The sequence below is a fragment of the Diabrotica virgifera genome, chromosome 5, assembly GCF_917563875.1.
Source record: "Diabrotica virgifera virgifera chromosome 5, PGI_DIABVI_V3a".
In the NCBI taxonomy this organism is placed as follows: domain Eukaryota; kingdom Metazoa; phylum Arthropoda; class Insecta; order Coleoptera; family Chrysomelidae; genus Diabrotica; species Diabrotica virgifera.
Genome location: NC_065447.1, coordinates 229950563 through 229964502, shown reverse-complemented (window position 1 = coordinate 229964502; position 13940 = coordinate 229950563). Strand labels below are relative to the sequence as shown.

Below are 13940 nucleotides of genomic sequence, written 5' to 3'. Positions count from 1 at the left end.
TTCAGTTGCTATGCGAAGGCAAAACAATCTTATTTTTCACTTAAAATACGGAGAGCAGTCCAGCCCTCTGAATCTACGATTTTCGACTCTTGTTGGAGTCTCATAGGAGAGAACGTAGGCCTGCTTCTCCATACCTCAAGTGATCAATACCAAGAGTTTATCCCCCACACCGCAACTGACGTGAGTGGACTAGGTGACTAGGGTCATCTGGCAATTGACAGATGAAATAGTTTGCAATACTAATAGCATTATTATTAGTATTTAAAAATATTAAAATATTACTAAAAGATTTTTAAATTGAAAACTTATTGGTCCATTTTCTTGGTAACACCTCCATGGCTTCTAAAATTTGCAAGCCAGATGGATGCTGAAGCGAAGAAGACAAGAGGGAATTCAAAATACTTACAATTCACGACCCCGTCTGTTCAGCTGGTAAATTCCAACAGAAAATGGACCTAAGTTACTCAAAGAAGTAACGACCAATATAAAAATAAAATAAAAATTCCATTTTTATTCAGTTGCTATGCGAAGGCAAAACAATCTTATTTTTCACTTAAAATACGGAGAGCAGTCCAGCCCTCTGAATCGACGATTTTCGACTCTTGTTGGAGTCTCATCGGAGAGAACGTAGGCCTGCTTCTCCATACCTCAAGTGATCAATACCAAGAGTTTATCCCCCACACCGCAACTGAAGTGAATGGACTAGGTGACTAGCGTCATCTGGCAATTGAAAGATGAAATAATTTTCAATCCTAATATTTTAAATACTAATAATAATGCTATTAGGATTGAAAACTATTTCATCTTTCAATTGCCAGATGACGCTAGTCACCTAGTCCATTCACGTCAGTTGCGGTGTGGGGGATAAACTCTTGGTATTGATCACTTGAGGTATGGAGAAGCAGGCCTACGTTCTCTCCGATGAGACTCCAACACGAGTCGAAAATCGTCAATTCAGAGGGCTGGACTGCTCTCCGTATTTTAAGTGAAAAATAAGATTGTTTTGCCTTCGCATTGCAACTGAATAAAAATGGAATTTTTATTTTATTTTTATATTGGTCGTTACTTCTTTGAGTAACTTAGGTCCATTTTCTGTTGGAATTTACCAGCTGAACAGACGGGGTCGTGAATTGTAAGTTTTTTTAATTCCCTCTTGTCTTCTTCGCTTCAGCATCCATCTGACTTGCAAATTTTAGAAGCCATGGAGGTGTTACCAAGAAAATAGACCAATAAGTTTTCAATTTAAAAATATTTTAGTAATATTTTAATATTTTTAAATATTAATAACAGTGCTATTAGGATTGAAAACTAGTTCATCTTTTAGTATTTAAGGAATTTCTCATCTGTTAAATAATAAAAACATGTATGCTCCAAAAATTTGACTAGGTAAGTATGTATACGACATCGATATTTTCTCCTGCCATGACATGTTGCATCGCTATCGCACAAACGCAGTGAGTCATTAAAGTGTAATATGGCGGCGGATGCCATTTCTTTTAATGTCAATGTAACGTCCAACAATGGCCCATAAATTAAGGTTAATGTCTATTCGGGTATAAGCGACATCGGCATGGGTTCTTGGCCGAAAACTTGGCATTAATATTAATACAGGGGTAATTGGTTATTCCGAGAGAGTGCTCTGCTTGATAAGAGCCGCGCGACTGTCTAAATAAAACAAGACATGCCGCGGAATAAAATAAAGGTGGTGTCTTAACTTACAAGTATTATACACCGTGAAATATACTCTCAAAACGAACGACTAGGTTAGAATTTTAGATGGAATAATAATAAAAATGTCCCAAAGTTCATGAGAGATTTGAATTAGCCGCCATTTATGCAGTAAAATGTTAACAACACCAAAGCAAAAACAAACAAATGAAAGTTTTACTTTTAATATTAACAATATCAATAATAAAATTTTATTAGAATTAATCTTATTGTTATAACATTCGTGGCTTCTAAAATTTGCAAGCCAACGAATCGCCGGAGCAAAGAAGGCCGCGGGAGATCTATCAAGGTGCATCTCACTACCCGCCTATCCAGCACGGTAAAATTCCACCAAAGACTAGTTCCCCTAGTTCCTAATACTCAGATTAGGAGTAAAACTCATAAAAATAATAATAGATGAAGCAATAAAGCACTAAAATCGGCCATACCTCCGAAAAAAAGGACAAGACGGACCTTAATAATTCTTTTTGCATTCGATTCGTGACTGCGCCAGGAAACTTTGTGAACCGGAGCCCTGATATAATATTGAAAAACTGCATAACAAAAATACATTCTTAAAGTGCGTCTCAAACAGACAATAAAAAATTTCAGAACTCATCAATTATCGGGGGAAATGAGTTCAATTTTGTCACTCGGGGGGTTTTTGGGGTCGCTGAAAACGAATATGACGTCAAAAGTGATCTCCGGAGTACCTGCTGCCAAGGGTACCTACTGTTAACCTCGTCATTAAAATTCACTAAAAAATTAGTCAAAAATCATTACTCGGGGGTTTTTGGGGCCGCTAACGACGAATATGACATCGGAAGTGATATTCGGAGTACTTGGTGCCCAGGATACCCACTGTTTAGCTCTCTTGTGGAGTTTTCGGCAAAAAATGTATTAAAAAATTAGTCAAAAATAATTATCTGGGGATTTTTGGGGTCGCTAACGACGAATATGACATCGGAAGCGATCTCCGGAATACCTGGCGCCCAGGGTACCTACTTCTTATGAAGTTTTCGGCAAATTCATTAAAAAATTAGTTAAACATAATTAGTTACGATATAAACAGTAGGTACCCTGGGCACCAGGTACACCGTGTAACGGTTGACGTTACGAAATTATCTCTTTAATTATTTTTATAATTATTTTCCCTTAATCTCATTTAAATTCTCTAATTTCTCGTAAAGGATTACTTACGTGACGTCACACTTCGGCGTGTACGGAATATAGTTGTTGAATCGTTCCTTGACGTTTAATTCGTGTTCCGTGTGAGTTTGACGTTTTCCTCTTTGAACGAGAGAGGAATGTTCTTTACTTGGCTTGTGGCTGTGAGGTTGGTAGTTGGTACCATAAAATGGCGGTTGATTTCCATCTAAATTATTATTCAACTAAGTTTTTAAAGTAAAGTGAAAAGTTACCAATGGTTGTCTGGAGTGGAGTAAGGAGATATGTGGGTAACACAACTCCTCTTGGAGCCTGAATAGGAATCAATCTGTGCACCAGGTACTCCGGAAATTACTTCCGATGTCATATTCGTCGTTAGCGGCCCCAAAAACCCCCGAGTAATGATTTTTGACTAATTTTTAATGAATTTGACGAAAACTCCACAAGACGAGGTACACAGTAGGTACCCTGGGCACCAGGTACTGCGGAGATCACTTTTAACGTCATATTCGTTTTCAGCGACTCCAAAAACTCCCAAGTAACAAAATTGAACTCATTTCCGCCGATAATTGACGAGTTCTGAATTTTTTTTATTGTCTGTTTGAGATGTACTTTAAGAATGCATTTTTTGTATGCAGTTTTTCAATATTATATCATGGCTCCGGTTCACAAAGTTTCCTGGCGCATTCACGAATCGAATGCAAAAGGAAATTAAGATCCGTCCTCTCCTTTTTTTTTTCTGAGGTTCGGTGCTTTATTGCTTCGACTATAAATAATCATGTCGTTTTGAAGCGGAACAAGAACCGTCTTACTTTAGTTAGTTCAGAGATCGCCAAAAGCACCCTAACTAGGTTCAACCCTTCTTAGGGTCTCATCACAGAGTGTATATTTGATTCTTTCTGAACCACTAAATGCACTAAAAGTCGGGCTACCATTATCGGAACGCAACCAAATAATTAGTGTTGCCCAAAATGGGTCTTGGTCTTGCAATCTTGGTCTTGTACTTGCATTTTCACAAGACCAAGAGCGCCTAATTTTAGCCAGACCAAGACTAAGATTGAGCCTGCAAGATTTGAGCAAGAACCGAGACTAACCGAGCGAGAACAAGACTAACCCTGCGAGACTCTTGCGTCTTGCAGTTAGGACCGAGTGTCATTTAAGTATTAATATTTCGGGTATATGCTAAGATGTATAGAGACCAGTGGCGGCTCGTGACATCTGCTATAGGGTGTGCTGCATGAACCACGGCCAATATAAAATAATAGAAATAGAATAACATACGAAAACAAAAACAATAAAATTAGCTTTAATACTAATTAATAGTAACTAATAACGACATGCTATAAAAATCTGATTAACTTACATTTATTGCATTTTTCTAAATTGGAAATTAATACGCCGGTCCTTTTTTACACGGCACAGATGCAACGGTCACGAATAACTGTCGTGAATTGCAGCTCGCAAACACATTTCCGAGGCCGTTAATCAGCCGATTGCCGAAGCACATCGGCTAAGATCGCCGTTTGCCTAATAAATGCATTTTACCGCTGCCAGTGTTTCGGTTGTTATCGACGCGGCTTCACTGGAGCAGCAAATACGTAAAAAGATTGCTTCACTGGAGCACCAAATACGTAAAAAAATTATACGGTTTCACTAGAGGAGTAAATACGTAAAAAAAATAATATTAATCATCGTTGTTGGTGAATTATTATTAACAGTTGATGTTTAATATGATAATATGGCAGATTTGAAATAAAACTATATTAATTATTCTTTAATAATTAAGATTTGCTATGGTTGTTTGGTAGTTCTGCAGCTCAGCAGCACATAAAGAAAAGCCGCCACTGATAGAGACTATGAGACGCAAAAACATATGTAAAACAAAAATTTGTAAAATTGGACTTACGTACACTACGAACAATACCACAAGCATACATAGCGAATCAAAATATCGATTAAAAGAAAATTTGCCACATTTGATACCTACTTAGGGCTGGTCGTAAGTACAATAAAACATTTTGAACATGCTTTCCCAGCAGACGATTTCTTCGCTCTGAAATTAATTGTCCAGATTTTGATAATAGCCGCCACAACATTTTAAAAATATAAAATATGTCATCTTAGCTTAGCTGGTAAGAAATATAATACAAATTTTATCGGCCTAAGTTATTAGACTACACATTGTTTGTGCTGAGTGTGCGATATCAGTTAAACAAACCGAAATTTGCTGAAAATGCGCGGCTATTTTCTACGTAAACATAATGAACAATAAGTTTCTTTCTTTGATATGCAATTCTTTTGGTGTTTATGACACCGACACATGTCGCGTTGTTAATCGCGAAACAGATTATGTTACCTTTTCAGTTTTCGGTATGCTTATCTTTGATAAAGAAATTTAAACTCATCATTCTTTTTAATCGCGCAGCAGACCACAAACAAAAAATTAACAGGTTAAATTTCATTGACACTTTCGCATTTTAAACTGAAGATGAAGTCTCTATTTTCATGCTTTTTTAAATTACTTTAATCATTGTAGTATTAATGTTATTCAAAAGTAACGAGACAAATTAACAGATAATTCCAGCTGCCTTATAAACAAAATACAGAAATATTTAAAGTAACGAAGTAACGGTATAGGGTATTGGACTATTGGACTAGGGAAAGCAACAATATCGATGGCTTAACTTGCACAGCGGCTAACTCCGTTTTTTAAAACTTTACAGAAACACAAAAAAACTTCTTAAAATCACAGAATTGGTATATTGGGTAACTCCTCAATTCACATAGTAAATAGTTACGTTAAAAATGGACAACTCCATCCTCAACATATTATGTTATAACTATGATATTTCTCACAAAAAGTTATACTATTTCATTAAAACTACTTACTGGTAAAATGGAGTTAGCCGATTTGCAAGTTAAGCCATCGATATCCTACTTAGGGTATTTAGTCTGGGCTGATTATTATCGGAGAACAGGCCATTTTTGGGAAAAGTTATTTACCAGCAATTTTATTGCTGGAATCGAATTATAAGAACCTATATATTAATAATATAGGTATGAAAAGTCCTCAGATAGTGTGCTACTTTTTTTATAAACAAAATGGCGCCCGAAAATCGTGTTTTTTTCAATTATTGCTCTATAACTCCAAAGATTTTAACTTTACAACAAAAACACCCAAATAAAAATTCACCGTGATTAAATTCTGCATAGAGACGTGTTTTTCCAGATCTGCTCCGACGAAAATTTTCTCCGGAAAATGCGGGGTTTTCCAACAAAATCTTTAATTTTCAAATAAAGTTTTAGATAAGTAATTATTTACCAATAATTCAATAATTTGGTGAATTAAAACCCTTCTTGGTTTAGATTAGAGGTCCAGAAGCTGGTGAAAATTAAACGAATATTTTAACAACAATTCAATTGTTAATTGATAATTTACGTTCGTAATAATAACCAAAATAATTATGATACACTGATCAAACTTAAACTTTGAAATCTTATAAAGATGAGATGCATATTTAACATTTTGTCGGCAAAATATAAATTTTTTATTTTTTTGCATAATCTTTAAATGTTTAAAAAAAATAGTTATAAACAAATTAACGTTTCTCAGAAAGTTTTTATTATATTATAATTTTAAAAATTAGCTAAAATGCGCATTTCAAATATCTTGAAAATGAATGCTTTAAAACTTTTTTGCAACTATTTGCAAAAAAGTTATGAAACAGCAAAGAAATCATACGATTACTACTGTGTTTATAAGTTTTTTTAATTCTTTCAAAGCATAGAAGTGAGTTTGAAGTACAAGCTAATTATTTACAAAAAATATCGATTATCAGTTTAATGGTTATATTTTAATTAAAGATTATAAATATATTTTTTTGTAATTTACACGCGCGAAAGTAGACTAATACAGTACTGTAACTGCTTCGAGTGAACATTTTAGCTCCGACTCTGTACCAGGCCTACTTTTGCGCTAAAAATTACAAAAAAAAAGTATTTTTAATATTTGATTAAAATATAACCATTGCACTAATTTTTGACATTCTTTGTGAGTAATTAGATTGTACCATAGACTCACTTTTAAGCTTTGAAACAATTAAAACAAATTATAAACAACGGAGAATTCGTATATTTACTTTGCTGTTTCATAACTTTTTTGCAAATGGTTGGAAAATTTTTTTAAAGCATTCATTTTCAAGACCTATGAAATGCGCATTTTAAGTATTTTTTAAAATTAGAATATAATAAACAATTTCTGAGAAGTGTTAATTTGTTTATAACAATTTTTTTAAACATTTAAAGATTATGCAAAAAAAAATGAAAAAATTATATTTTGTCGACAAAATATTAAATATGCATCACACCTTTATAATCTTTCTAAGTTTGATCAATGTCTCATGATTATTTTGGTTGTTATTGTGACTGTAAATTGTTAATTAACAATTGAATTGTTGCTAAAATCTTCGTTTCATTTTCACCGGCTTCTAAATTTATAATCTATACCAAGAAAGCTTTTATTTCACCAAGCTATATAATTATTGATAAATAATTACTGGCCCAAAAAATTTATTTGAAAATTCGAGATTTTGTTGGGAAACCCACATTTTCCGAAGAAAATTTTCGTCGGAGCAAATCCTGAAAAACATGCCTCTATGTAGAATTAAATTGGGGTGAATTTTTATTTGAGTGTTTTTGGTGTAAAGTTAAAATCTTCGGAGTTACAGAGCAATAATTGAAAAAAATACGATTTGTCGGCGCCATTTTGTTTATAAAAAAAGTAGCATACTATCTGCGCACTTTGCATACCTATATTAATAATATATAGGATCTTATAATTCGATTCCAGCAATAAAATTGCTGGTAAATAACTTTTCCATGAATTTTGCTAATTAGCCCAGAGTAATTGGATACCTTGGATAGTAACGAGTATAAAGAATTGTATTATGTATTTTGTATTAATTCTTGGTCAAATTCTTGGTCAAAATTCTTGGCGTGTTGAGTGATTTCGACGATTCATTTACCCCATCCCATACGAGAGGTGATCGTAATTCCTTACATGTCCTTCCTCCTGACGAGTTGAGCGAGATGTCCTCTCCTTATATGTCCATTTCACATTAATAAATAGATGCAATTCCTATCATCGTTTCGTATCATTCATTCATGTATCAAATATCACATGGGCCCGAGGTTTACGAAAGTCCGATATATGTAGAATGTAATTAACGCTAATTATCTTATCTTTTGTATGTTTTGGTTCTAAAATAACTATCTTAAAAAATGAGTCCTGCCTTCGACTGAATTTGCTACCCGATATATTCACACGGTTGTCGGTTTTTGAGCGAATATCAAAGGATTTGCGTCGCATACGGTTTGCAGTGTGGAAGCTGCGTTATTTACTCCATACAAACTGGACCGCGATTTTTGACCCTTCGCTTCGTTATCGATCATTCGCTATCTGTACACTAAACAGATACGAAGCGAATACGTTTGATAACGAAGCGAAGGGTCAAAAATCGAGGTTAGAGGAGACGCGCACAACGAACGATAAACAAATTTTCGGTGGTCGAGCAGTTAAATCTGCGACGCAAATTCTTGCTACGAATAACCATTCATTAAATACGCACGAAAAAATTTACCAGTAAGGAAGGGGCTTAATGGGACATTTTTCTTACAATGCGGCAGACTGCTGCCTTAGAAACATTCAAGTAATTACCAGTGATCACTTGACTGATAACTTGAAAATGAAGACCAAATAACAATAATTGATTTCGAACATCGATTGGTCTGTTTTCGTTGTAGTCCATTCTTTGACGGTTTTTGCGGTAAATTTTAAAGAACCGCTTGGATTGACTTGAAATTTGGCATACACATAGATAATATGTCAAAGAAAAAAAGTGATATTGTGCCGATGTGTGCTTCTGCTCTGGGGGTGGGTACCACCCCTTCTCGGGGGTGGAAATATTTAACCTCAAAATAACCTCGGAAATTGATAGATATTTCAATTCTGAGTAAAAAATCTAATATACGACTTTTTCAGTAAATTGATATTTAGCAAGTTATTCACGATCGAAATTAATGATTTCCTACATGAAAAATGCATGTTTTTGAGTGGATTTTCAAAAATATCTCTAAAATTATGCATTTTTACGAAAAAGTCATTATAATCAAAAAGAAACCTATTAAACTAGTGAATGGAGTGGTGTTCTTTAAATTATTATAGCTATAATACAACCTAAGTTACAGCCTACTTAAAATCCGGGTTTTTTCGAATTAACCTTGAATCAAACATTTTATCATTAAATAACGCAAGAAATAGAGATTTTTAGAAAAAAATTATGGAGACATCTTTTAAACACTTTACTGATACCTTTAAAAGGTGCTATGATAAAAGTGATTTGGATAAAAAGTGGCTGAGTTATTACAAAAACAAAACGAGTATGTCGTTGAAAAATCAAAAGAATAATTACTTAAATTGGTGAATTTTCCACAAAAATAAAAATTAACATTATTCCATATACAATTAGGTTTATTTATAGCCTGACTACGCGTTCTGAGATTTTAACCAGTTTAAAGTGCTTAGGTTTGAGAAAAATTTCAATTTACTAATAAATTATTTTGAAAATTACTTGAAAACTAAAAGAAATCTGAAAAATATATATCAATACTAAAATGTAGTATTTTTTATACTAAAACTTATTCAGTTTTTTCATAGTCTCTGTGGTAAACACTGAGTGAGATATTTAGATTTTAAGTTTGAACGTAAGTGTGAGAAGCAGCTTTCTAAGCTCTTTGAATCGCATGCTTTAAAAATCAAAGACCTCCAGAAAGTCCAGCTTCTAAATACTTTAGCACTTACAATTCCCCACAAAATAAGCTTTGGAACGATGAAATATCTTGAAAATTACAGAAGTTATCGTTAAAAAACCATATTGAAACTTACGTCGAATCGGGCGCATCGTATGAAAAAAAGGGCAGATATATTTTCTGTCATAAATTAAATAAGTAACTCAAAAATGCTCTAATTTGAAATACCTCAGTGGCGTACTATTTTTTTTAATTCAGACTAGTACCCGTATGCGCGCCAATGGTGAATATAAAATTCTTAATAGTAAGTCTGTCAATAAATGAGTAATAACTACCTCTTAAAACCCACCAAATTTCATTTGCATATCTCAACCGGTTTTAGAGCAATCAAGAAATCTTCACTTTGTAAGAGAAATCTCAACACCCCGTATCTTGGAACTTCATTAGCTACGACTCTGGTTCTACTAGGTCTCCAAACTTCATACATACACATATTTTTTCAGTTTTTCCTAATCTATTTTTCTGCTCAAGATATTTTTTCGATAAAATACTTACTTTTTGAGTTATTTGCGAAAAACCGTCTAACAACGTGGTTCTTTTGTTGAAAAATGAACATATTCACTCGCAAATAACTCGAAAAGTATTGACTTAGTGAAAAAACTTTATAGAACAAAAGTTGCTTAGAATTAGTCAGTTTATTCATTTTCTGACTTATTTTGGAACTATATTTTTCACCCCCGAGAAGGGGTGAAACTCACCCCCAGGGCAAAAGTACACATCGGTACTTTATCACTTTTTTTTCTTAACTTATTAGCTATGTGAATGCCAAATTTCATGTCAACCCAAGCGGTTGTTTAAAATTCACAGGTTTTGCAATATTTTATCGTGAGTGAATGATCTAATAAATCTACTTGTAGGGGTAATTTATAAGGGATGAAAATATTAAATACTTAATAAACTAAATTACTTAAAATATTTAGCTCACCACAAAATACATCATTACCGAATTTAAAGTTACAAAATTTTTTTATACATATTCTTATTTAGAGGGTAGTTTTTAAGGGTTTAAAAATAGTTATAAACTAAAAAATACATTTCAATATGAGAAACAATCAAATTCCTATATTTAACATACTATTTAACGTATCTACACATAATTTAGATTTAAATAACGCTTATATCGGCTGTTTTTAATTTTTGGTAAAAAAGTGTAGTTTTTAACCCCTTAAAAATAAAAAGCACACATTGTAGTCATATCACTTTTGAAAAGAAGGATAAGATGAGCTTATTTGCAAAATTTTTTCTAAATCGGAGCGGTTCTTTAGAATTTAGAGGTCTTGCAATATTTTACCGTTAAAGAACGTACTATTGCATGGAGGATGCAATTGGTTACTGGTTACCGACCAAGTACTATAATTGATCTACAAAATGTTTAGATAATCTAGATTTTAGATAATTTTAAGTTAAACTGATATACTCTCTTTATTACAGATATTTAAACTGAGATTCTTCTTCTTCTTCTTAAAGTGCCTATCCGTTCCGGATGTTGGCGATCATCATGGCTATCTTGACTTTGTTTACCGCAGCGCGGAACAGTTCAGTGGTAGTCGTGTTATACCACTTTCGTAAATTTTGAAGCCAGGAAACGCGTCTTCTTCCCGGTCCACTTTTACCATTTACCTTCCCTTGGATAATCAGTTGGAGAAGGCCGTAACGTTCTTGATTTCTCATGTCACGACATGTCCTAGATATTATAATTTTTTTGTTTTGATGGTTATGAGAATTTCACACTCTTTTCCCATTCTACGCAGGACTTCCACATTAGTAATTCGGTCAAGACAGGATATACGTATAAGATGCGCCTATAACACCACATTTCGAAAGCTTCGAGCCGATTCATAGATGCAGCAGTTAGTGTCCACGCTTCCATTCCGTAGAGCAGAACTGTGAATATGTAGCATTTCAACAGACGATATTTTGTTTTTAATGATATGTCCCGACTGTTGAAAATGGGTATCATTCTAACGTATGCTGCTTTCGCTTTTATTATTCGCTGTTTAATTTCTGTTGAGTAGTCCCATTGGCAATTTAAATTCGTGCCCAGATATGTATATTGCTCAACTCTTTCGATATTTTGTTGGTTGATTGTAAGTTAAGCGTTTAGTATTGGTTTTTACTAATTGTCATAAATTTGGTTTTCTTTATGTTAAGAGCTAGTCCGTATCTGTTGCTGACTTCTGTTATACCAGCGATACTCAACCTTTTTCTTTCCTGTGCCAGATAGTAGCTATTGCCACAGCTTGTGGGCCGCAATTAAGATGAAGTAGTATACAGGGTGTTTTATCGATTTTGCCCATTTCTTTCTGGACCCATAACTTAAGAACTACCTTGTATATTTTTTTGATGTTTGGTACACATATGTCGCATTTAGAATCCAAACCACCCAACTACTAATCCCAAGAAAAATCCAGGTCCAGGAAATTTTCAAAACCCGTTTGCACATTTGAAAAGAGCTTTAATGGAGCTTCCATTTTTGCGCAGACAATTCAATGACTTTAATTTTGAAATTATTTTTAAGAACTCATACTTTCAAAACAAAAATTTCGATATAAATATTTTAAAATTAATGTCATTAAATTATCTGCGCAAAAAATTGAAGTGAGCAACTCAATTTAGTTTTTCTAAATGTGCAGACGAATTTTGAAAATTTTAATATACAGGGTGTTGTTTCAAGGTCACAATTATTTAATTTTTTTTTGTTATGCCGGACCTGAATTTTTCTTGTGATTACTAAATGGGTCTTTGCAATGTAGTAAATAAGTATTGATTATTTTTAGAAGGAGTATTTGTTCATTAACTTTATTAATTTATTATTAAAAGTTAATAATACTTTGCTTTTTAATCAGAGTTCTTAAAAATTTGAATATAATTTAAAATTAAAATCATTAAATTGTCTGCCTCACTCCCAAACACGCCTCAAACACATCGGCACACTATCAAATAATTAGAGAAAACACGTGAAATTTGACAAATCATTTTATCACAAGGCCCTTCAGTTAGCCTTCGGGCCGCATTAATAACGCTAGAGGGCCGCATGTTGAGTATCACTGTGTTATACGATCTGTTAATATCTGTAAATCATTCCGATTATCGGCAAACTGAGATTAACTTGTCAATTTATTCGAAGAATAAATATTTATTTGACAGATAGGTAATGAACGAATAACTTGTATTGAGTTTTTTCGTAGAATAAGCCTTTTTGACTTAAGGGAAATGTAGATGTGTCAGTTTTAGTGGTAGAACAACTTTATTCATCGAATATACTACAATTTGTCATGTGAAACAGGCCACTAGTTTTATAAGACTTATCTATAAGAAATTAAATAATTGCTCTCTAATGAGTTTTACCTGTCGGTACAATGTGCTGCTGTAACTATCCAAGATTCGTGTATTAGAACGCCTCCACAATGGAAAACGCCATTCCTATATATCGACACCAACCAAGGCCAAGCAGCCGGTTGGCTAGGATCACCACCAACAACTCTACTATCTCCCAAAATAGGACCTTGGTCTTCATTCTTCTGATCGCTCTCTTTTTGATGGAGTGAATGTAAACGGAACATCTTTGCATCGAAATGTTGCCCGTGGTGTTTATTGGCGATCCGTTCTAAATCATTGAGCATGTTTTCTGCGCTAATATCTACCTCGTGTGGTCTGTAAGGATTTTTAATATTCATCCTCATACCGCAGAATAACGCTGGACATTCTACAAAAGCAGCTCTGTCTTGAACGCAGTTCTTAACTAAACTGACTTCATTGTTGGGAAGAACATTAATGAAGTCCCCATTGTAGCTGTTTGTTGTGACGACCATGTGTGTTTTGGGAAATCTAAAAATATAGAATAGAAGGCATTATCTAAAGTGAAATATCCTATTTAAAGCTAATTTAATTTGCATTAGATATGCCATTAGGATATGCCAAATCAAATCACCAAAACTTTTTAATCTAGCCCTGGAAGACGCCTCCAACACTAGAAGTTGGTCAAAGTATGGTACCAATGGTAATCATAACAAGTTAAACCACCTCAGGTTCGCTGACGACATCGTGAGCACATTCGAGGAACTACAAATTGTGATAGAGGAGCTCGCAGACAGCTCCCAATACGTCGGTCTAAAAATGAATATGACAAAATCAAAAGCAATGACAAACACAGACGAACCCAGACCTATAACTATAAATGGCAGTGAGATAGAACCAGT

General features: G+C 33.8%; 1 protein-coding gene across 1 annotated transcript in view; it reads right to left on the bottom strand.

Annotated features, from left to right (window-relative positions):
- LOC114327164 (serine protease nudel) overlaps positions 1 to 13940 on the bottom strand; it is a 125552-nt gene that overhangs the window by 69735 nt on the left and 41877 nt on the right. Inside the window, exon 5 of the mRNA XM_050652185.1 lies at positions 13090 to 13569. Coding sequence (XP_050508142.1) covers positions 13090 to 13569 — 480 coding nt within the window. The remainder of the gene's footprint in view (positions 1 to 13089; positions 13570 to 13940) is intronic.